Below are 25258 nucleotides of genomic sequence, written 5' to 3'. Positions count from 1 at the left end.
ATTAACGGTCATATTTGTGGAAAAAATGTTCACCTTAAAAGGATAAGTTCACCCTTTTTCAAGCCTGTCCTTAAACAATCCTCACATATGTAGAATGAGAACTGTGGATTTGTCCTTGTAGAGTTGTGTAAGGAAGCCAGTATGAAGGGTAGAACAATAACTGTGACCAAAATCTGCTTCAGTGCACCAGTCTGACTAATGTGACCTTTGATGGAACAGAGTGTACTCTAGTTCAACTACAGCTGAAGCTATCACATTAGCTGTTACACCATCAATGTTTATTCAACCCAATATTCTTTTGAAGGAGAAGCAACACCAGTTGAACTTTACTTGTTGTGTCAATTTCGCCACAAACAAAACTAGCCACAATGAACAATGATCAATAGCCACAGGAAAACCCACAAGTAGTGACTGTGAACAAGCTTCCAGCAACACCTTCTATTATGCTTATGAATATCGTCACCCCCCATTATCGGATTTGACGTTCCTATCATCAGGACGACATGATTTGAAATCACTGTTGATGTCCTCACAGTATGGTGGTTCGGTTTGGTTAGATTTAGGTACTGAAACTACTTGGTTAGGTTTATGTAAAGATCAGGAAGGGGTTAAAATAAGTACCTTGTTAAGGTTGTAGAAACTTTGTGGTTCGGGTTAAAATTACTACCCTAAAAATAATTTTTGACTTGCAGTTGTGAGCAATGAAACAAATGGCGATCTAATGTTTTGTTGACCCGTCCATCCACTCCGAAATCCTCCCTACACCAACTTCACAGTCATCCAATAACGTTGTCTGCTTTCTTTTTTTTGCTCCAGCCATAATTACAACAGTCCACTCGACGCTCCAACATAAACATATGTTTTGTACGGCATCGCTTGTTTAAATAACTGATCACGTCGTGTTTTTGGTAGGACCTTTACGGTTAAGGTTAGGGGAAAGATTGCGGTGACAGTTAATAAAAAGGCAAATGTTAATTACAGGTCTATGACAGGACACAAACTAAAGCCTGCATCCATCACCCTAACCTTTCCGCTTCGCTACATTAAGGGCTCTATATCGGGTGCTTTTTCCAAGACCGAAAATGTTCTGAATAAATAGCAGCTAGTGTTGGTAGCTGTGAATATAAAAGCTTTTACCGGATGTAGTTTAAGCGACCATTGTGTTGCATTAATGAGAAAAACTAGATAGCAAAGGAATTACATTTAGATGCAGCGGAGTCACTCTGAGCCTCCATCCTGTTGCTCCTTTTACTTGATGACAAAAACTGTTGTCTAAAAACTAAGAACTGTGGATTGCCAGACACCTAAATGTTGAATTAAACTGCATCTACTGCAACATGTCACAAGAACAGTGTCCAAGATGGCTCGACTGCTGCCTCAATGTGGGACTCACTCCTGGACGGTAATTGGAATCTCATTTACTTTTCATATTTCCTCTGATAAATCTTTATCTAAAACTTGCAGATGTTGCCTCAGTGTATTTGGATACACAAATAATCACCCAAGCAAGGCGCGCTTGATGTAATTAGGCACTCTTCCAGTTTAATCAAGTCACCCCGACGCCAGACACGTTCCTCACTGTTTGAAAAGAACTCAATTTTCAGAGACGTCGAGCGGCGTTCTCTGACTGTAAAGTTCCTCTTTTCTATTCACATTTCTGTTTATCTGCTCCTCATTGCAAAAAACTCCCTCTATCATCGCAGCTCAGAGTCGCTTTCGACTTGCCACCGCTTCCAGGAGCGTACTTTACCTCTTAGAAAAACAACTCCACATTCACCAGTCAGGATTTAGATGACTTTTTCACAGTGGCTTTGCATAAATCAACTTTGGAAGCGATCCCTAAGGGGAAGGGAGGCGGGGGAGAGGAGGGAAGGGTACATCACGGGGGCGATAAAACCCAACAATCAGTTATTATTCCTCACAATAGTGGGAGCAAATTGTAGTCACGGCTCACTGTGCCCGGAAGTGTGAGATTTTTTTTAGCTGCTTAACAGTGGGTCATCTCTTATAAGCGCTGAGGCGTTTTGGATTAGCTACTCCTACACCGCTTTACTGCGGGACCGCTCCATGTGAGAAAAGTATGCACGACTCGGCGATGGTGATGGTGATGCACGCAGTCACCACGCAGCAGGCCTGTTTGAATACGCTGCGTTGTGGATCGATATGTGTGAAGGCAGCTTCAAGTGAAGAGATACTTGCCTCGCTGACACCTACACAAAAACTGATGCTCGCAGAGACGTGACACTAAAACATCCTCCTCCGCTTGACACCACTTATTTACCATTTATATCCGCACCATACCAACTGCTGATGGTGGAGCGTACACAGCGTGAAATAACCAAAGGCTTTCTGAGGTTTGTTATTTTGTAGATATTTGTTATGTTTTACTGCAGTGTATGACTGATAGCTGTCCCTTTGGGAAAAATCAAACGCACAGTTGTTGTGGTCCAATGATTTACTACTGCCAGTGCACAAGGTACATTAACAGCACATAACCATGGCAACAATGCAGCTTTACTATGTGCTCCTACCAGCCCACAGCAGTGCAACAACAACAGCAGACAGGATAAATATGTATATCTAAAAGTTCCTGTGAAAAAATGATAACAAACTTTTACCAAGAGAAAAAACAGTTAACAGCACAGTGCTTCTACAGAGGAAATGCATGTCTCAGTTCGATGCTGACAGCATGTCAATAAGTGACCATCTCTGATTGGGTGTTACATCACTTCAAATTTCAACTTTATTTTTATAACATATATCCAATTTGCAGTCCAGAGAAGGACCGTTAGCCAGCATGATGGGTTGGAACTGCTGGTTTGTTTGGGTTAGTAGTTAGCTGAGTTTGCCCTGCTTCTGTGTCCTGTCCTGTCACACTGCTTTTGACATTTCCTCTTAGGCACAGGCACAAGGACATGGTCTCCTTTGGGCCCACTGGGTGTAGCAGAGCTGATTTAGCTCTTCCAGGCAGTATTTCTCAAAGCAAAAGTCTGTGTTACAAATGTCCAAAGTAAAGTGCTGATCGTAGACATGTGTCCCTTGAACTCCACACCATGACACAGATGTAGATATAGACAAAGACAATCAGAACTAGGAGACCAGCTCATGTAAAGAGAGAGCGAGAGACTGCCACCAACAAGGCCCCTTTCATTTCTCTTCTTGTCTTCACAAAATAACTCTTCTGATAGCTCTCCTAGTAACACCTATTTGGTGACTTGCTGCAACGTTTTTGGACATGTGACATGTCAGCAGCTATGAGCCTCATTCCTGACTCAGCGGGGTCAACGTCCATCATCCCGGGGCGAACATGATCTGATGAACTGATCTGCAGCTCTTTGGTGATATACTGCTGTCTCTAATGCCTCTGCAGCATTTTGATATATGATGTCATTCCTTTTGGAAGATAGATGTTGGTCTCACAGATGAAATCTAACAACTGTAGCTGCCACATTAGTTTGAATGTAAAGTGAAGGCTCATGTTTTTACTGGACAGAACAACAGAGCTGCCTCATCACATTTCAATTAATATAAATGTATTAAAATGAACTGATTCGTCTATGTTAAATGTTGTTTTATTTTATTAAGTTGCATAACAGTTTGGATTATTATTCTAGCTACATCACAGACTGAAGAACTACATTTACAGCATGTCTGCCAACGAGGGTTTTATTTTTTTTTTTAGAGAAAAAGGTGTTAGTGGAGCTTTGAGTTGAGATGATTTTGTCACAGTACAGTCAGGTAGGTGTGTTGAAGCTGAGCTGCTGCTGTCAGCAGGTACGCTGTTACTGCAGAGAGGCAGAGACAGGACATCAGGCTCTTCTCTCTACTCCACAGATTAGTTGAAAAATGCAAAAATATTGCATGAATTAAAATAAAAGTCATCGTTAAAAACATTGTTTATTTCATTTACAGCAGCCTTTTCAAAGATTTAGAAACATAAATAAATGACCAGAAGGTGAATAACATGGTGTCTGCTGGCCCAGTGTTAATAATACATATTCAGCATTAGAACATGTGTTTATGTATATGTTGGTTCAGCTGAGCAGGGAGTCTCTGGTGGTGCTGCTGGACCTCAGCAGCCACAATGATACAATTAAAAGTTCTGGCTCCATGTCTACTAGCTGTGTCATGATTGTCAACTGCAGCTGTCAAGGTTGCTAGGCGACAGGAGCGGTGCTTCATGACATAAGGATAAGGGCGGGAACGACTAGTGACGCTAATAGAAAGCCTTTGTAGACCAGACCGTCTTATTTAACAACACGGTCTACGAAGGATGCAACTTTGTAGACTACGGCCGCTGAATTGAGCTTATGTGTGTGTGTGTGTGTGTGTGTGTGTGTGTGTGTGTGTGTGTGTGTGTGTCTGCCAGTACATAGTCTTAGCCCTGCTGTGTCATGTTAAGCTCTGGATAAAGCAATATATGTCAGGGTAATGTGTTGTTTGTACTGTTATTGAAGAGGAATGAGTCTTTTTTTTTTCTTTTTTTTTGCCTTGTCATCTCATTGCAGATGTGTGTGTGTGAAGGCACAAACTGGAGCTATGGTCAACCAGTGTTTCACAATTCATGCAGAAGAGTCTATGCTATTATAAAGAGCAACAATAAAGAGTTGGAGATATGTCTCTGAAAGTTGTTGTCCATTACAATGAGAGTTAATGTGTTTCTGTTTATGTAGCTCAAAGCAATGCTGTAGCTGCTATTGAAGAAACAAAAGGCACGTCCTTTGTATTGATTCTGACAATGCGGGGGCTTTGAATCTGAAGAAGAGAGTTTACATTCGTTATGAAGTTATGAATACATAACACAAGGCTTTTTTACTCAGGCTATTTAAAATGTTAAGAATAATAATAATAAAGTAATAAAATGAATTCATTTAATATTTTTCTGGAGACAGCTACTAAACTGTCAGACCCTGTAGAGAGAAAACATCCACTGAAAATACAATTGGACAATTTAACACATAAAGTATGAACAAAAAAATCATATTTTTGGAAGGCTAGTTTCTCAGGGCAGGATTACATTTAGGGACTTTGACTCATAACTTCAGTAGTTATGAAATCCTGGCGACAGCTCTGACTCAAAAGTAATGTCTCATTCCAAAAACAAGGCCCCTGATCACCAAACCTCACTGTGGACAGTTTGCATAGAGTCTATATGTCTTGATGAAAAGTCACTCCAATCAAATGTGTGTCCCTTTGCCCATGAATCTGTAAATACATTGCCTATGGCTGAGTTATGAGGAAGCGTACTGATTTCAGTGAGTGAGTGATTTACTTGATTGTACTTTTAAAACCTTGTCTGGAGCTCATTAGATGGGATAGATGGGATAGATGGTAAATATTCCAGTGTTTATAACTAACTTATAACTAGTGTGTAGTGACAATATACCTACAATGTGAATGCATCAGTTATGAGTATGATGACTGAATATGACATGAATGCGGCATTAGCTAGTAATCAACTGTGTATAGTAGTGTAACCTCCTAATGTTGTAGTTGTTTGTGTTGTAGTATTTAGAGGCAAACAATAAAAAAGATCAAACCTAATGCCTTTATACATTTGCATACATATATATTTATATACATGCACAAATGGATAAACTTGGGTCTTGGAGTTAGAGTTAATAATTCATACAGTTTCATATGGGTGGAGAAATAACAGATTTTTATAACTCAACTCACATTATTTGGTCATTCTGTCTGATGTTATTGGGATGACATTTGTTGTTTTTTGTAAAGAAGCTATTTCAAATCTTTCCAGCAGTACACATCCTTCACATCATTAACTCTGAATGGGGTTTTATTTGAATTCTTAATTAGATTTTTTTTGTTCAGTTACTTCAGTTAGCAATGCAGCAGATGTTAAGTAAAAATAAATCTCCACATAAGAACTAGTTTGTGTGGTAAAGTTGCAAACAGCTGGTGCAATCAGCTCTGAGTTTATGAAACTATGAAAAGCTCAGGGAAGCCAAAGTCTCCTCTATTGCAAAAAATGAGAATTACTGTTTGAAAATGGTTCAAGTATAACCTCACCTTCCTATGCATAGATGTATTAAAGAGAGCTGGATATGTTGCTGCCACATGCAATACTGTAAAAAGACCCCTGCAACCCAAAAAGCATTTCCCCATAGACCACCGTTATAAAAGTATGAGGTAGGTAGGACACCTCCAACTGCAAACAAGGTCAATTCTTTATATCATGAATTTTTAATCCATAAAGATATTCTATTGTACTTTACCAGAGCCTAGAAAAGCTATCTTTATGTGCATGATAATGTGTTAGTTTAACAAAAGTCTTAATTTACCTAGAATTCACAGCAAATGAGTTTTGCTTCAGATAGAACTTTGCTCAACAAATACATTTAGACGTCTATCAGTCAGTGCTCATCTGTTCTCATATTAGCCTAAATCCTGAATATTAAGTATCAGAATCAGAGTAAAAGATGGAGAAACTCCAAGGTTACTGTGTGTTCAACTGGATGTTGCTAATTAAATTGAATCTGCATTTGCACCACGATAGCACAATATCGTTTATCCTTAATAGGATCTTCAACCGGGTTCTGCTTTGCTATCTAATCTGGAGGCAAACTTGAGGCCAGGTAGATTAGAAGAATTGTACACACTGAGCTAAAACCACAATGGAGTTTAATAGGAGCCTAGCAGCTCATTTTTACACTGGAGCCCCCTAGTTGGTTCTTCCAACCATAGGGTCAATGCATGCTTACCTTAAAATATCCTTATCTTATCAGTTATGTGTTATATATTAGCCTTAACAAAGATGGATCAGTTGAAGCCTAAACTATGCTGTTAAGTTCTCGGAGGACAAAATTCTATATGTTGAATTACAGCTAAAAAAACATCTGATCCTGGCAGCCACAGTCTTTCCAGTCTGGATCAGTATCTGCCTTAAAAACCTAACATCGGTCAAGCCCCGGCTGATATCGTCCCCCCTCCCTTATCACTACACATGTTCAACCTACTTTTTAATATTAACAGCATCTCTTCGCTACATTAAAAACTCAGTCAGCCCCGTAATAGTGTTTTCACGACCGAAATCATCATTCTTCCTCCCGTGCCTCCCCATCCTGGGTTTATCTCACTCTTACTCATCATCTCTGGTGATCTGTGTTTCTCAGCCTTAATATGGCCGTTACACCGCCTCCGCTGACCCTGCTCCACACCGCTTTCCCCTTTTCCCCTTTTCCCCTGCCTATGCCTCTAGTCTATCTCCACACCTTCTACGCTCCCTGTAGTCCCGGCCTTAGCTTGGCCCTATTTGTTGTTTCCCCACAGACATTTTCATTAAGATTATGTCAGATAGACTCAACTCATTCTGCATTAATGTTTACTCAAGGAGATACAGGGAGGAACGTCCTTTCTCCTTTGTTGTGATCTCACCAGGCTCAACATGTTTCTCTTTAAATAAACAAAAATAATGAAACAAAATTCAAAGGGAAGAAAATAAGATGAGCGTGCGGCGGCGTAAGGATGTTCCTTTTCTATACATTATGGATTTATAGTTTTATTGTTTGTAAGATACCGAAAAAACTCAAAGCAGCAGTTGGAGGTGATAAATCTTAGAGGTTAAAAGATTATACAAAGTTATGTAATATTGTTTTGCAAAGTCTTTAGTGTTGTTCGACAATGTAGAAAATAGTACAAAATAAAGAAAAACCCTTGAAAGAGTAGGTGTGTCCGAGCTATGGACTGGTACTGTGTCTGTAGTTGTAGTCTGTCTGTTTTGCTTGTGTAATACCAGATAATTGCATCTCTCTTGGATTCTAAAAAATACATCTAATAAAACAATCAGTCCTTGTTTGAACTGCTCATAATTTATGTCCACATTACGACCATCATCTGTAATGATGAGTCATAAGTAGACGCTGGTTTATTATAAAAGGGGGCACTGGGGGGTGGTGTTATGGCATCTCTATAAAGATGTAGTTCTCACAGATGGCAGATTAACAAGACCAGACATGTGTATGAAAGAGTCTACAGCCATGCTAGTTAGTCTGTGTGAGGGCTTTACTTCAGCACAGTGGTACTTTGAGTTAACATGTTATAATAATCTATCCAATACTCGTCAGGATAATTTGCTCAAAACCACAAATGTCAACCTCATAGATGTACTAGGAATGATCAGGGGATCACCAAAATAATTAAGATCCGTCCATCCAATGGATCTTTTTTTCACATCAGTAAAAGCAAAGGTGTAAGTGATCCCATTAATGATGGCTCTATTCCATAACTGTCCAAGTACGCCTACAGTGAGTGAGTGTGCATTATACCAGGATGCTGAAATTGGCTCACCTTAATGGATTTCAGCCATCATTAATGTTATTAATTCCACCTGTGCTGTTCCTGCTTTGACAAGTCAAAATGTCAGCTGTGAAAATGGTCTATTGTCATTGACATATTTCAGTCTGAACCAAAAGTGCTGAAAGTTAACAATGCCATCCACAGAGGTACTAGAAACAAGAGTGGTCAAAATGGAAACAGCATAGGGTAAGAATGTTTAATCTTTTGTATCGGCCATGCCCCTGAAACACTGAATCCTACAATTCCCATAATACAACTAATGGCATCTTTTTGTTAGACCCTTTGAAGACCCACCATGGATTTAATAACAGATGTCCTTGTCTTTCAAACACCACATGTATCGAAAGTTGTTTTTTTTTTTTGTATAAATGTATAATCTCCAAATCCAAACTGATGGCATCATCTGAAGTTATTTCAACCCTCCTCCTTAGGCAAAGAGGACATCATACAAAAGCTGGAATAGTTGTAGCAGCAGTTGCACATGATGAGTAAACTATTCTTTATGAGTAAAATTAGTGCATCTTTAATGGGGTGAGAAGCCAAAAATGTCTAAAAGCAACTTAAATCATCTGGGTCATCTTCAGAGAGTGAGTATCTTTTCATGTCCTTAGTAGATGAGCCTAGCCAAATACAACAAGGGTTGATTGCAGTAAATGCATGCTATTAGTTCTCTGCAGGCTGTGTTCCCAAAAGTGATATGTCATTATGAGTGCCCAGTCTTCACTGTTAATACTGTGCTCAGCTGAATAAAATGGGGCCTGCAGTGTTGTATCTAGTAAAGCTGGTTTTACATCAAATCTTGTGGAACTAACATGTTCAGCCAGGTAGTCTCTGTGAGGAGCCGACAGCAGGGCTCTAATGTGGGTTTATGTGGTTTGAGAGCAGTTCAGCAGGACTTAAAATGATATTTCACAGTTAATAGGTAGGCTGAGACAGCAGCTCCCAGTCTAGGAGTCCCAGGGGTTCTTGAGAGTGTTCGAGGGGTTATAGACCCACATATCTGCTTTCTGTTATTATCTCCTCACTTTGGTGGAAAGTTACTTATATAAGTACTGTGTTTAAGTGCAATTTGAGGTAATTGAACTTGAGTATTCGCATTTCATCTAACTTTATACTTGTACTTCACAGCAATTCAGAGGGACATATTTTACTTTTTACCTCACTACATTTACACTGATCAGCCAAAACATTAAAAACCACCTACAGGCAAAATGAATAGCATTGGTTATCTTGTTAAAATGTCACCTGTTAAAGGGATGCGATATATTAGGCAGCAAGTGACCAGTCGGGTCTTGAAGTTGACGAAGTTGAAACCATTCAGGTGGTCAGAGGAATGCCAAACGTCTGCCATCCATTTACACTGGTAATTGATACCAGTGCTCCTGAAGTGGGATGACCATGGCATTGATCTTGTGGTCAGATACTTCTCCAAAACCCTCAGCTGCACTATTGAACTACTGCTGTGTATCTTAGGTCCATTTCCTGTCTGTTTCTGACCACAACCCACTCATGTTTCTGACTGCGCCGGTTTCTTTTTTTAATATCAATATTCATTTGGAGAACATGATGGCCGATGCTTTATTGACATCCTGTTAAATCAAACATTTTCTTTAGGTGGTGAGGTCATTTATTTGTTTCTGGTTTTGTATTAACTAACTGCTCTCCCTCCTCCCCTCTGTACTCCTGTATGCGTTGATGAGTTGCAGGTGGTGCTCCCTGATTGGCTCAGGTGATGGGTTAGCTGCTGGCTGGTTGGCTAATGCAGATGATTTAAACACCAGCTGATGCCGGCTCCGGCCTCTCTCCCCTCTCCCATTCCCAACAATGGAGGCCTTCTTGCCGAACTTAGAGTTGGGTGTTAGCTGAGAGTACTTGAGTGGTTTAGTTTGGGAGTGTTTTTTTGGAGCTGAGTTGTAAGCCAAGTTTGTTAAGCATCTTTCCTGCTAGCAGATGGTAGATCATTGTATACTGTAAATAGCTAAAAACTAAAGTAGCAGTCACAATCAGTGGGAGTGAGAAGACTTTTCTTTGTGAAAACTATTTTTAGTTATATGAGAGCTCTGTCTTTTGTTTCAATGTGTTTTTTGTCAGGAACATTTAGGGTAGGGGTTAGTTTTGTTTGTAGTTTTGGGCATTGCTCAACTCTGAAGTTTCTGCAAATAAACTGCTACATTGTGAGCTCTGGTGGCTGTCGGGCGTTGTTCTTGGATTTGGGAGGAGCCTTAGTTCTAAGCGTGTTGTGTCCAGAAGAACAAGAACACAGTGCATCAGAGCTTGCTGCCTATGGGGCTGCATAGCAACAGACCACTCAGAGTGTCCGTTCTGACCACTGTCCACCGCCAAAAGGACCTACAGAAGGCTTGTGAGCATCAGAGCTGAACCATGGAGCAATGGAAGAAGGTAGCCTGATCTGATGCCTCACGGAAGAAGGCCATGTGATGCTCTGAACAATGTTCTTCTGGGAAACCTTGGGTCATGGCATTCATGTGGCATCACTTTTATACATACCACCTACCTAAACATTGTTGCAGACCAAGCACACTCCTCCATGGCAATGGTATTCCTTGATGGCAGTGGCCTTCAGCAGAATAATGAACCCTGCTACACTGTGAAAATTGTTCAGGAATGGTTTTAGTAACATGACCAAGAGTTCACGTGTTACTGTACCTTCCCCAAAACTCAATCTGAATGAGCATCTATTAGATGTGCTGGAAAAATAATCATCCATGGAGACCCCGCCTCACAACTTACAGGACTTAAAGGATCTGCTGCTGGCGTCTTGGTGCCAGATAAAACATTACCTTGCCAAAAAAAACCCTGAACTCAAAGTTCCTTTCTCCCTGTGCATATGTAGTTTGCCCAGTTGTCATATGAACAAATTACATACAGCTACATTATTTTCTGAAGTCTGAAATTTGGTCATATGATGACAACTGATCTCCATGGCAACTGAGTGAGTGGACTGAGCGTCCATTTAGAAAAACAGTAAGAGATGCAGTTGAAAGGCCTTGAAAAAGAGAGTAAGTGCACCTGTTGTTAAGAATTCTTTGTCAAACAACTTGAAATGTTCTGTTTTGTTGAGCAGCTGCAACAATAAAATGATGCTTACGGCAACTATAGTCCCAATCCAATAATGAATGTATTAAACATGCTTACGGAAAATGCTTCAGGGCCTTCTGCATAATAAGTACTCAAAGTTTTATAACACACATTTAGTTGATTATATTTTTATTGTTATGTAAATACAAGTTTGAAAACAAATGTTATTTCTACTGAGTACTCCAAATAAATTGTGGTCTTGCTACTTTAACTTAAGAAAGGGAGGGGAGTACGTCTTGCATCACATTCAGCAAACTGCGTAGCAACCATTCAAGACTACATCAGCAACTTTAGTTTCTTGCCATATGGATTCCTGGAGGCAAGCCATATGCAATGAGGCTACGTGACCCCGCTTTTTGAGAAATTGAGTCAATTACTCACACAAAGTCATGGAGTGATGCAACAAAACAGCACTGATTACAGTTTAGTGAGGAGCTTGGGAAAACTTCTTGCTGCAAGTTGGCTTTTTGTGGGGGGGAAATGTGCTTAATTCAAGATTTAAAGATAGTAACTTCACTGATATTTGAAGAGAAGCAAAGAGAGGTAGTAAAAGAACAACATTGCCCTCTTCTGGTCTCTTACACTGATTACTAAAAAAAAAAAAGCACACCCAATGTCACTTAGTCTGTTGCACAAGAGCAGAACTGGAACTTTGAGGTGTGATATAATGAGAAAAACACAGTATTCAGATTGTGTCATAGTGTCTACGTGCCTGTCTGAAACACTATAGAGGACAGTAATGAATTACCTTTACTTAAAACACTTTGATGATGATAAACTACCCAGTAGTACATAAAGTAGATACAATGAGCTGATTACAACATTAAACTACTGCTTGCATCAATAATAATGATCCAACCTTCACAGGAGCCATTATGCATAATAACTGCTGCTGTTTTTAATGCTTCAGTACATTTTGTTACTAATACTTGTGCATTTTTAGATTTTGAAGCAGGACCTTTACTTATAACTGAGTATTTTTAGTGTTGCATTTTACTTTTACTTAAAAATGAAATGATCTGGATGTCTTCTTTCACCAATGCTGAATTATCTCCTGTTGGGAGTTTTCCTTTACCCAGATCAAGGCTGTTTTTCACAAATTTGTGATTGGGCCACATCAATATGACATGACATGATACCAATTACTTTTTGTAAGTGAATCTATAGCTTATAGCTACTAGTTATTTCCATCTTATTTGTACTGAAATACACCTTACAGTCATACTGTAATGTATGTATCTGAAAGACACATAGTAAGGGCAGAGCTAAGGGGTGGCTCCTGGGGTTGCAGCCCTTAATGTTTTCTCAAAAGCCCCAAATCTATTTAAAAGAAAGAAAATTCTGGTGTAAGTCACTTTTTCTTAACAGTGACTTCAGTAAGCAGCTGACTAAATCACAGTTGTTATAAACTCACTCAGATTCAGAGTAAAACTATAGAGGACAGACAGAAGCTAGTTGAGGTAGCTGTGAAATGCAGACATCCCAACTCTCCCGGAAGTTCCGGGAGTCTCTTGCATATTTGATAGCGGCTCCATGACGGCCGCAAAGGAGATACAATCTCCCGGAATCTGGAGTGAGCAAGCAAGAGTGCGCACTAGAGACTGACTGCAAGTGCGTGTGTGTTTGTGTGACTATAAATGCAGCACGTGTGAGAGCACAGCATCCTGATAGCTGTGTTGCCGCTTATTTTGCCCCCTCCAACCCCCTGAGCGGACCTCCCTGAAATAACTTTTTACAGGTTGGGATGTATGGAAATGCAATTAAGAATAAATGTATTATTTCTTTGTTTTCCTTTAGATTATTGTTATTTATTTGTTCGTGCATTGTTTTGGGGAAATTGTTAATAAGGACCGAAATAAATTACTACTACTAATGTTTGAATAAAACTGAAGGAACCGTAAATAATAAACCTCCTTTTATTTACTATGTCCAACTTCACATAAAGCTAAAGTTATTTCAAGATTTGCTTATCCTTAGAAATATTCACCCAGAATACAATGATTCCATATTCAAACATCTACGTGCATGAATCCTAAATATGGCGTCACTTTTAATTTGACTGAGCTGTTAACAATGTCTGATATATGCAGCACTTCCATCAAACTACCACTAGAGGGAGACACAGACTGCAGTTTTAATGAAGCAGGACCATAGAAAGGACTAGTTGTGATGTCATGGATAATCAGCAAAATGATCTTTCTAGATGTATTGTTAACTGCGTCTTTGATAATGATCCACTTTTTAATATTGACTATAGAACATGTAATGAACTCTGAGGGTACTCGGCCAGTTATTATACCTTTCCTCCAGCAGGGAGCAACATACATTGACCATCATTGTAGTATCATTCACTGTAGCCCCATTAACAATGTTCTATATAGCCAGTGTATGATGATTTTAGAGATGCTAATATCCAAGAAGTTGACATTTCAGTTACAAGTGCAGATCTACTAAGTCATTTCAATTGACATTGATAAAGTGGATTTGTTTATAGAGAAAATGCTTTGTAGCTCAGCTTATCACAGTAAGACACACAGACCAAACAAAAGTATGTTTGCATGTTTTTATTTGTTTTAGTACAACAGTTCAAGTCAACTAGCCACTGAATCTATTGAGATGCCTAAGTGTATTGCTCATATGCATTCCATGTGTAGACCCCTGTTCAGTGATGTTCCAGGTGGCACCCATTATTCACCTGTCTGGCTTGTTAATTCACAGCTGTACAGCAAGAAGTCATGTTTTAAAACAACCCCCCTCCCCCAATTAATTTTTTACAAAAAGCAAAGAATCAGCAGTGGCACAAAAACATGATCCGCAGGAGCAAAACTAGCAGAGTCTGGGTAGCAAAGCTGCACTAAAACACCTGTAAGTATAACAGCCAAAACACCTTGAGTTTGTGCTACTTTTTTTATTTATTTTAATATACAGTTAAGTGCAGAGAACAGGTGTGGTTCACAAGGACAGTTTCAAAATGCACTATGAAATAGGCAGGGAGAAAAGACCTATACATAGAAACATGCTTTTCCTCAAAAAGGTTAAGTACACACTGCTAATTTTCAAAAAGGGCAGAAGCTGCACTGACAAGCTACATATCAAATGGATTAGACTTGACAAGAAGAGAAGGGGGGGGGGGAAAGAATCCACATGTAAAACCAGCGCAGGTACACTTATAGCAGGAGAATTGAAAAAATTCACAAAGTGGAACTTGTTTTTTCAAAAAGGTGGATAGTGAACACAACAAAAATACTGGCCAAACAAAAAATAAATCAATCTTTGGATACGTAAAAAACCCTATACAATCCCCCGTTGGTGACTCAGTCTTCCGAAGTGCCTTCTTCCGAATTCTCTTTGGTTTCCTTATTCTTTCGGACCTCTTCCAACTTTTTGTCCTGTGTAACAATAGATAGGAAAAAGAAAAAGCAAGGTTAAGTTCCAACATCCTGCAAAGCAAAATGCTTCATTTATCATAATGTGAAAGTGCTGACCTTTTCCTTGAATTTCTCATTCATCGCTGCCATGATTGCTGTGCGGTTCCCTTTGTTGGCCTCCATCTTCTGATTGAGCTTCTCCTCTGCCATCTTGCTGAAGTTGTTGTTCTCCTCCATGGCTTTCTGTAGCACTTCCTTTTCATGCTCACGCTTCTCAGCTAAGTGCTTCAGAACCTCAGCTTCATGATTCTGAACAAAGAAAAAAATAAGCCAGTCATATGTTAGTTTTCCTACCCAACATCCACCATGTGTATTCTAAGGTGTGTTAGATCTGTTGATGGGGCTATCTGGGTTCAAAGTTTGTTATATTGAAGATATTTTTTGTACCTTGCGTCTTTCCTCTGCAGCGTCCAGCTTCCTCTGAATCTCCTCCAGCGAGACGTCCTTCTTCTTGGGAGGAGACAAGGGGAAATCGCCCTTGGCGTCTGGGGCAGGAGCACCCAGGATGACCTCGAAGGCCTGGCCGGAAGCCCGCTTGTCGAGCTCTTTGACCTGGATATCTGCAGCAATGGGTAGGGTAGAAAAAAGAAAGGTGATGCATTGATACTAAACCATTAGGAGTATGATTTCCATTATTAAAAAAGTAGATATAATTCACCTTCAGACATCTTAAGAGTGCGATGCAGGTCAATTTACCTAATAAAGGGGAGCAGATACAGAAAAAAAAGTCAGACTGACAGTGATGAATTCATATCCTCTTAAATGAGTGACCTCTAGCGGCTCTTTCACAACTTTTCCTAGCAACCACCTCCATAAAAAAAAAAAAGCCAGACTAAAACACAGTCGACACCCTCTGGCCGTCTCCAGCACTGCAACCAACCACCGCCCATCAATCCTCACACAACGGCTCAGGCATTCAAACGCCTGCAGGACACACAGCCCTTTGTTTATCTACCAACTTGTGGCGGCAGTGACATTCAGATCAATCTGAGTGCAATCAAACCGCTCCATTAGAGGAGAGAAGGGATTTGGAAAAAAGAAGGCGCGCTTTAATTGTTAATCAACCACACAAGCCACGTTCTGTGTGAAACAAAAGGCTGTGATGAGGGGTGGGCACAGCAGGCAGTGCCAGGTGCAGACAGGCCTACTACACCCCCCAGTCTACAACTAACAGTTAATATGAAATCAGATTAGAGAACGATGAGCATATCTTGGGGAAATCATCATCATCACCAGGGAGCACCTGTTCCTTACACTATGTGTTTGAGCCACAGGAGAGAGGGAGAGGAAGAGGAGGAGGTGGTGGGGTGGTAATACAAGTGTACAACAACAGCCGACTAACCGTGCAAGAGGGGGGGCTGGTGTAGACTAATCCTAGTCTAATTGGAATCACTTTTTTAAAATTGAGTATATATATTTGAGGAAATGTGACCAACAGCTGTCATGTGGTCAAGTGGTTAATGTGAGTGAGAAAAATCATCAGCAAAACCAGCTGGGTTCATTGAAGAGGAAAGACCCCTCCCCTGATATTGCATAAAAAAGGCATCAAACTAGCAAAATGTGGTTCTAATTGGTGTTGGGGTCCAATATGAGATTTAAAAGATGATAAAAAATCTCATTATGACCCAATTAAATTAAGATTTGGCTGGTGTCCACACCTCGCACCCAAAATTCACCACCCACGGTTCGGTTGGCGTTTTCTTTTCTTCTTCAACAATGTCCTCCTCTCTCTTGACAATGACGATGCGTCTCTTCTGGTTTTGGACACAGGTCTCAGTGAGTTTGCTGGTGTCATTAAGCTCGAAGCATAACAAGCAGCATCAAACAAAGGCGCTTTTGACAGCGACGTGACCGGCAGCTCCGAACAAAGAGGAGCTGACGGCAGGTTGCTTGCACAGAAAATGTCGAATAATAAAGCTTTTCACACACACACAGTGGTGAGATGGAGGGTGTGTGTGTGTAAGAATTGGGAAAATGTGGCAGCAGCCTACAAATTTCAACCGACGTGAAAAGAAAAAAAAAAGTCTCCTCCTGTCTGTCTGCCTGTCTGTCGGTGCTGTGCCAGTGTCTCTTTCACCATACAATAGAGACCCAACCACCCGCCATGAAGCACACTGCCACTCTTCCATTAATTAAACGTATTTTTAAAAGCCTTTAAAAAGGTCGAAAACAACTTATTAGCTACGGTGTTAGCGTAGCACATGAGCTAACAAACTAACAAACACGCAATTCACAAAATAAAAGCATGAACAAAAATTCAAACGGTCCAAAAAATACTCAATTTAACATTAAATATTAAACATTTCTCCGCTGAATTTCTTTACAACATAATTAATTTAGCTTTGTTCGTATTTGTAGACTTTAAAAAACACTCCCTAGTGACTTTTTGTGTCTTAATAAAGATGCTGTGTGTCACACCCACCTTCAACAAGCTGTGGATGCTGTGCTCCTCTCTCACACCGTTTGCCGCGAGCCCTCTGCTCGAGCTGGAAAGAGCTCGCGCATAAATGGCCCAATGCGAGTGGCGTCACGTCGTTTGCAGCCAGCTATTGGTTAGTTTCCCCAACTCGCACGTGCTTCTGGGAGGTGTAGTTATCTGTGACTATATGTAGAGACAATGAGCTTCATTTACTCTGCTACAAAAACATATGTTTAATGGAGTTTATCGTGACAAAAAAGAGCAAATGATGTGAGGTAAGAATTCGTTATAGTTTACTGTGAAAGCTTATGTAAGAAAATCATATATTATAGTAGTTTTGGAGTTTATTATTCCCCTCAAAGTGATTATTGCCCCACCCAATTATTAATATGAGGGGGTTTAGGAAGGTTCATTGTCACAATGCTTTATTTTTTTGTGTTTGAAATGTTATGAGTTTGAAATAAAAGGTTTAGTTCATGTCCATGAGTGAAACATTACATGATTTCAGGGTCATAGTATACAATCAGCACTAGATTATATGTTGTAGAAACTAGAATAAATGATTAAATAAAAGCACAGGAGATTCTTAGTCACAAAATCTCAACAAAATCACCATTATAATAGCTACAAATACACATTTTGATATGTTTGGTGTAAACTGTTTGGAGATTTTAGATTTAAGGCCTTTTACACCCACAGTGCATTGAGACTATGTGAGTATAATGACCACATAAGAGGAAATCATGAGACAGACCATGCAGGTTCATGCAGATCCCTGTATCCCCACTGTGTATTTGATCTCTATCAGCTCTGACCATGACCTTTGACCCCCTCTGTGAGGAAAAGAAAAAGGAGCAGAGACAGTAGTGAGGTAAATGTAATTTGACATATAGATGCATGAGATTCTTATAAGGAAATCTTGACCTAAATGTAACACAAGTGATAAATTCATAAGGATGTATGAGAAGGAAGTGAGACATGTGGACAGCAGACGCCCTCAAAGCAAACTGAATCTGCAGCCCAGCGTTCTTATTCTGCTGATCAGTGACATCAGCACACACAGCCTTTACTGTCTAACTTAACAAAGCTGATTTAGCAATAACAACTGAAGCATGATTTCAGGGCTGTAATGCTGCATTTTGAGGGCTGGCACACCAGCCAGAACTGTAAGGGAAGCAGAGGAAGGTGTTGTTGTGGTGTGATATAAACTCAGTCCATGGTGTGTTTTTTACCTCTAGTGCTTAAAGGTGAGATGGTCACATTTACAAAACGTTTGACATGACAGTCAAAAATTGCATCCTTGGAGAAAACAGGCTGTAATTTTCAAGTGAGCTGACAGTCGCCCTTTAAAGGACACATCATGACAAAAAAAGGATGAAATTAAGCCCTGAAGAGGTCCGGACTTTTCACCCTGATAATCTAAATGCTAATGCCACAAAAATACCAGATCACAGTTATATCTTATATCAACTTTTCTTTCTTTTACCATCACTTTTGGGTGTGTTAATGCTCACCAGGCCTTCTTCAACTGTGTATCCTCTGAATAATAATTGCTCATAAGCTGATTCAATTCAACCTTGTGTTGTCATTTTGAACCGCAAAACCCAATCTTACTCCTTCCCAATTCAAATGTTCTCTTTCATCTGATGAATTATCAATGCTGTTATTCGTCTGTGTCCCCCAGAAGTTGAAGTACCTTGCGTGCTGCTTCCTCCTTCATTTATTCATGTTCTGTTCCGATCTAGTTTTCAAACTGTAGGTTTTAAAGTGTTATCTCACAATCTTTGCGGCGGCTGCCAACCAATTTCCGACGAACCTGCCAGGCATTATGTAAATGCCAGTGCTTGGACTGAATTCTGCTTCAATCGACCCAACCTAGACTATTAGATTTTTTTGTTTTCTATTTTTAGCCAAACATTATTTTGATGACAGGAGGAGCAGATCACTTGTTTGTTCAGTCACAGTGAAGCTGAAAATATTTGTAACCGCAGCACCTACTGTTAGATCTATTTTTACTGTTGCCACTTGGATGTCATTTCATCTTCTGATTTAGGCTACTTTTAATTTATTTTTTATTGGAGGCACTATCATTTGGATGTGTGAGCGCAGGCAGGGAGAAATCAATCTATGCTGCACAGTCCTCCATGGTGGTGCCGGATGCAGCACTGGCTGGACCGATCAGATGGTCACAGATAGCCTGCGGACATTCAGCTTGACTCAGTCTCACACTTTACAGTAGCTGAGTCACCAACTCGGGGCTGCCTGGTCTCACCGTCTGACGTGAAGTATAATTACTCACATCAGCACTCCAACATCCTTCTACATTCCCCAGAGGTCACCAGACCAAATCCCCCAGAGTCTGGGCGGGAAAACTGAAAGAAGGACACACCCAAACAGATAATAGTCAAGGTGCCTTTGAGCACTGAACCCAATGAACCCATTGAACCCACTGTTACCGCACAGTGGTCAGCAATGGAAGTGCATACAAAGTTTTACTTTACTTATCTTCTTTTTATCCTGTGCTGCATTGTATTTATTATACTTTTTTACTCTTTTTACTATTTTAATCTTTTACTTTCACAAAAGCCCTTCTACAGACAGTGTTTCATATTAGCAGTTGTATCTGTCCCTATTAAAGTAACCGTAATAATTGTAATAATACTATTAATAAAAACTGAGCAGTGTGAATGCATTACCTTTTATAAATGAAAAAAATCTAATTATTTTCTAATAAATCTTCATTTTTTTCAGTGTATAAAATCTACATACATGATGTTATTTACTCATCACTGTGTGATGTAGAAAATGTAGAAAATAAAGTGATCCTCATATGTCAGTACTGTGGATTATTCAGGACATGGAGGACAGTGTTTCAGCTGCTGAGTTTTTTTAGATCTTGCACAGAAAGAAAATTCAGTTCACATCCATCATAGTCTAAAGCAGAAGGCTCCAACCCTGCTCCTGGAGAGCTACTGCCCTGCATGTTTTAGGAGTCTCCTCCCTCTAACACACCTGATTCTAATAATGAACTCGTTATCAAGCAGCTGATACTCGTCAAGGGGTTTAAAGCATTAGAAATCTAAGACGGTAGAGATGTTATTCATTTGCAAAATACATTTTGTAAGAAACATATTTAAAGCATTATTAGTATTAGTATGATTCTGTTCAAGCACTCACAGCACTTGGTTGATGTGGTCTTGGTAACATATCGACAAACACCATCTTCTTCTAACCTAACCACCTTCTTTTCGTTGCCTAAACCCGACCACACACAGGACTCAGCATGCAATTCCTCATCACTAATTTCAAAGGCCTGCGCACCAAGAATGTAATGCTTCCTACACTGAGAGATAGCTGCCAGTGAACATGTCTGCAGGCAGCATAATGTTTCTTTTAAAGGAGCACTGTGTAGAATTTAATAGAATTTGTTACTCTGAGCTATCTGAGAGGGTATCCCAGGAAACTGTTTGGAAAAGGGCAGGAACATTTAAAAAAAAGACTTGGCAAGTGATTGGACGAACCATCTGTCTATCACAGTCTATCACTGGGTACTGCAAACTGCACCTGTTGTCACACCTAAACCACGCCCGTATAGATGCCAGCAGTTACTCATAGGATGCAGATTAATAGAGGAGGTCTTTATAACAGCATGCTACACAACACAACCCCCCCGACCCCCAACCATAACCCTACCCATCCCACTCTTCATGCCTGAACCTGACCATGTGGGTGTTTCGTGTAGACACTACGAGTCAGCAGTTTATATCAAAACCATGTAACATGAAACCAAATCTATCTGCATGGCAACCAAGTAACCGGTTTGAAGTAAAACTGTACAATAGTTCACAAAAATATGAAGGTTAAAGAAAACTTCTGAATAATGAATCCAAAATATATGTAGCAGAACAGTTTAAAAAATATATATAATTTCTACCCAATCAATCATCTCATGACCCTTTTAAAGAAGTTTAAACTAGTTCCACCTCAGGCAGCTACAACTGTAAAATGCTGCTTATGACTGTTCAGTGTATTTAATATATCATAGTCATATGTCATAGCCTGATTTTCTATAAACAAGTTCTTAAACTTAAGTACATTAAGTACATTAGTAGATTAAGCAAATTAATTACATTTAGCTGGTAATACTTCTATGCATTTACGTTTACATGTACACATTTTAAAGGTAGATGATACTATTGATACTTTGACTTTTATTTAATAAAAAATATGTGTTCTTCTTCCACCATTGATGGCAACATTACAGATAAATGAGAAGATTTATTTAGAGTTTGTGTAAACTGATCCTTTAACACCACCATGTTTATCCTTTTTAAGGAGAGCAACATTCCTTGCTGTATAGTAGGAGTATTTCATTGCAGACATGATATACACATTTTAGTCCATAAACTAACTGACATTTTGGCAACAATAAGATTTATACATTTAATAGCTTAAAAAATACAAAGACAATCATTAGTACATTGAATAAAGATACACACAGTAAAAATCCACTCAAGTCAATCCACTATAGACTGATGAATCATTCTAGCACTTACAGAGTTTGACCCATCTTACTGTTCTTAATGATGTAAACCCAAACATAACAGTCGTCACACAGTCTTCCTGTAGTATTTATCACCTATCAATAGGAGCCTGTCGGGTTTTGTGTGTTCAGTGCTCTGAGCTGCTCTGTCTGAGTGAAGACGAGCAGATGGTGTTCACGGCCTGCCAGCATCAGTCTCCCTCACTTACTGGATCTGTGGTGCTTCACAGGACAAAGACGGGCAAATGAGAGAGGGGCAGAGAGCAATGGGCAGGGCGGGGGCCGGGTGGGAGGAGGCGCAGCCCAGTGGCGGAACCAGCCAAAATCTGCAGATGTGTGTGTGTGTGTGGGGAAGAGGATTTGGATCTGGGTAAAGTATCTGTTGTGTCTAGAGGAGCGAGTGTTTTGGACTTTCGTGTGTGTGTGTTTGTGCTGCTGATTATCTTTTCATTCATTCAGCCTCGTGGCTAAGATTTGAAGTCATTTTGGGTATTCAGGTCATTGCTTTGAAACAGGACTTTTTTTCTCTCGCTCATTTGCATTTTTAGATGAGTTTTCGACAGCCAAACAGGGCCCTGAATATTCCCCTGCCTCGCTTTTCCAAAAACAGCGTTAGCAGAAATGATTCACACAGTTCAATTAGATCATCAGGGAGTAAATTCTGCTTGCTCAGAGCTTTCCTCCGATATTAAGGTTCAGATTCTATGTTTATAAGTGAGATCCGCTTTGATTTATTCATGCTGCCTGGCTCAGAAATGAGTTTCCTGCATTGTGAAAGTGCTGGAAACATTTTCACGGTGAAGGCAGATGCTGTCTGGGGTTAACCGCTCAGAGATTTCAAAGCTTTGTGATAAAAGAGAGGGCAAGTGGTTTCATGATGAGGGATGACAGGGGGTTACTAATAATCTATGTATCTCCTACTGGGCTGCCACTGTGTCACACACACATATCAGCAGCTGATTCCGCAGGAGGTGCATTCCTACTAAGACGGCGGAGGCGTGGGACACTCCTTTCAGAAGCACTCAGCCATGCTGGTGTGTGTGCTGTGTGGCTGGAGCTGGATGCCTGACCCATTTTTAGTCCACACAAATACAGCATGCACCCCTCCCCAACTCCACCCCGCCCATTCCCTCCCCGTCCACAGAAGCTGCAGGATTCAGGAGTGAATACAGGGACCAGAGAGTCCAGTGGGTTTTTGGGCTGCGCTGTAATTGTCCACATAGTAAGCCTTGCGGGCGTAATGTTTGTCTCTGGGGCTATTACATGTGCAGGTAGCCAGAACACAGCAATTAGACATATCCCAAAGAGGTTTAAGTGTTAGCAGAGTAACCTGATGAGCTCTCTGAGAAATCAAACGCTGATTCATGAGGATCACGGCAAGCAAGGCGACACAGTACGTCCACTGTACCATTTAACCAAACCTATAGGACGGTCATCTTAAAGTATAGTGATAACTTTTATGTAACTGCAGGTTACATAATCGCCAAGTCAGCTGCTCTCCTCGCTGGGAGGCTGCGGGCTGTCTAGAAGTGGCTTCAGCATCCCTGCCCCCACCCCACATTTGTTCTGCATGTGTGTATGTCTGAATGATGGCTCCTCATGTGCTCAATGTGCAGTGTATTGTAGAGCTGTGTTGTGCTGTTCATTCTGAATAGGTTGTGATTTTTTTTATCTAAAGCTGGGTCGCAGAAGTCATTGGAGACTATATTGGCAGATATGCGTGATCCCTCAAATAAGTTTGAGTTTGAGTTTGAGTTTATTTCGATCAGAAAAAAATAAATAAAACCACAAAAATCACGCATCCCTCTAACAACAGGGCTGCATGGCTGATCGAAAGGGTCAGGGCTGAAGCTACAAGCTTATGGATGCCCTAACCTTTAAACCATACATGTAAATATATGTATATACAGTACCTATACATAAACAAACAAGCATACATGCCATCTACACACATATACACACACCTACATGTACATACTCAGCAAATACCAAGCAAAATAAACATTTAACATTTGTCCCATAAATCATTCCCCATCGTCAAGACTGTATCTTTCCAAAATTTCCGAAATTATTTTTAAATTGCACCAGATTTTTACTTTTATTTTTGTTTTGATCTCATCAGTGAACTTGTTCCACAGCTTCACCCCACAGACAGATACACACATGCTTTTCAGAGTAGTGTGAACAATTGGTTGTTTAAAATTCCATCTCCCTCTTAGATCGTATCCCCCTTCTCTATCACTAAAGTTTTTTTGTATATGGCCAGGAAGTCATTTATGATGTGCTTTATACAGAATACAGAATTACGGTTTTGAACTCTACTAGATCCCAAAATGTCAGTGTCTGTGATTTTATGAACATTGCATTGGTGTGATCATAATAACCTGCTTTGTTCACTATTCTTATTGCTCTCTTTTGCATATTGTATATTGGCTGTAGGTTGCTTCCGTAGGTGTTTCCCCATACTTCAACACAATAAGTCAGATATGGTAACACAAGTGTACAATACAGTGTTTGTAATGATTTATTATTTAATATATACCTTGTTTAGCAGAGAATCCCTACCGAGCGCATTTTTTTTATTGTTTCTGTTAGGCCAATGGGATGAATACCAGTGTGATTGCCAGAATCACGTGTCACATACTGTTAATGTGAATTCACATACAGGCACATGTCATGTTCATACAGCATTTAACAGGAAACCATGAAACCAATACAAATGATGCACTGTCCCATGGTGTTTTTGTAATGATGGCACACTAACATCAGTAATTTACAGAGCTCCTAAAGTGCTAAACCATGATGATCTTGCGCTAACAAGATATTCATGTGTATGCATACATTATAAATCTTGTGTGCACACATTACAAATCTTATGCAAATCAGATAATACAAACATTAATGTATTCAAAGGTTTGTCTGACTGTTTGTTGAGACTTCCTTGAGACCAGCCAAATGATGTGCTTGGCCTGCTAATAACAGTATATAAGTTGTTAAAATACAAACTTAGTTATGTGGTTTATAGTTTATTATATCTATGTGCAGGCAGCATTGTTGAGTTGGAAAGCTGTTGGAGGCCACAGCAGGTGACAGCTCATAATGAATGCCAACAAAATATTTTAAAACCAAATAATTGCAGATAGAACTACACTGTATATTGCACATTTAGAATACTAACCAGAGCCAAGAAAGCAACAGGCCAAACATAAAACTGACATAGATATACAGACGGGTGACAAATTAAAGGAAAAACTGGCACCGGTCTGAATGTTTGACCTATACAGTGAGGGGATCCAGTGGCTCTGTTATACTGTGGGGGGCATTTTACTGACATGGTTTGGGTCCACTTGTCCCCTTAGAGAGAAAGGTTACTACAAATCAATACAAAGTTGTTCTGACACCTTTATCCTATGATGAAACATTTCTATCTTGATGGGAGAGGTCATTTTCAGG

General features: G+C 39.9%; 1 protein-coding gene across 1 annotated transcript; it reads right to left on the bottom strand.

Annotated features, from left to right (window-relative positions):
• Positions 1–13981: 13981 nt before the first annotated feature.
• On the bottom strand, positions 13982–17316 carry LOC133996185 (stathmin-like). Its single transcript, XM_062435761.1, has 5 exons — positions 17266–17316; positions 15502–15539; positions 15231–15403; positions 14901–15092; positions 13982–14804 (listed from the first exon to the last, which is right to left on the bottom strand). The coding sequence occupies exons 2-5, from the start codon at positions 15509–15511 to the stop codon at positions 14730–14732; spliced, it is 450 nt and encodes a 149-aa protein (XP_062291745.1). The 5' UTR covers positions 15512–15539; positions 17266–17316; the 3' UTR covers positions 13982–14729.
• Positions 17317–25258: the final 7942 nt, after the last annotated feature.

The sequence above is a fragment of the Scomber scombrus genome, chromosome 16, assembly GCF_963691925.1.
Source record: "Scomber scombrus chromosome 16, fScoSco1.1, whole genome shotgun sequence".
Lineage (NCBI taxonomy): Eukaryota > Metazoa > Chordata > Actinopteri > Scombriformes > Scombridae > Scomber > Scomber scombrus.
Note: the sequence above shows the minus strand (reverse complement) of the source record. Positions and strands in the feature narration are given on the sequence as shown.

Coding starts and splice junctions, on each gene's coding strand:
- LOC133996185 (XM_062435761.1), bottom strand. Junction 15,093..15,230: donor CTGCAGAGGAAAGACGCAAG/GTACAAAAAATA, acceptor TTCTTTGTTCAG/AATCATGAAGCTGAGGTTCT. Junction 14,805..14,900: donor ATGAGAAATTCAAGGAAAAG/GTCAGCACTTTC, acceptor ATTGTTACACAG/GACAAAAAGTTGGAAGAGGT.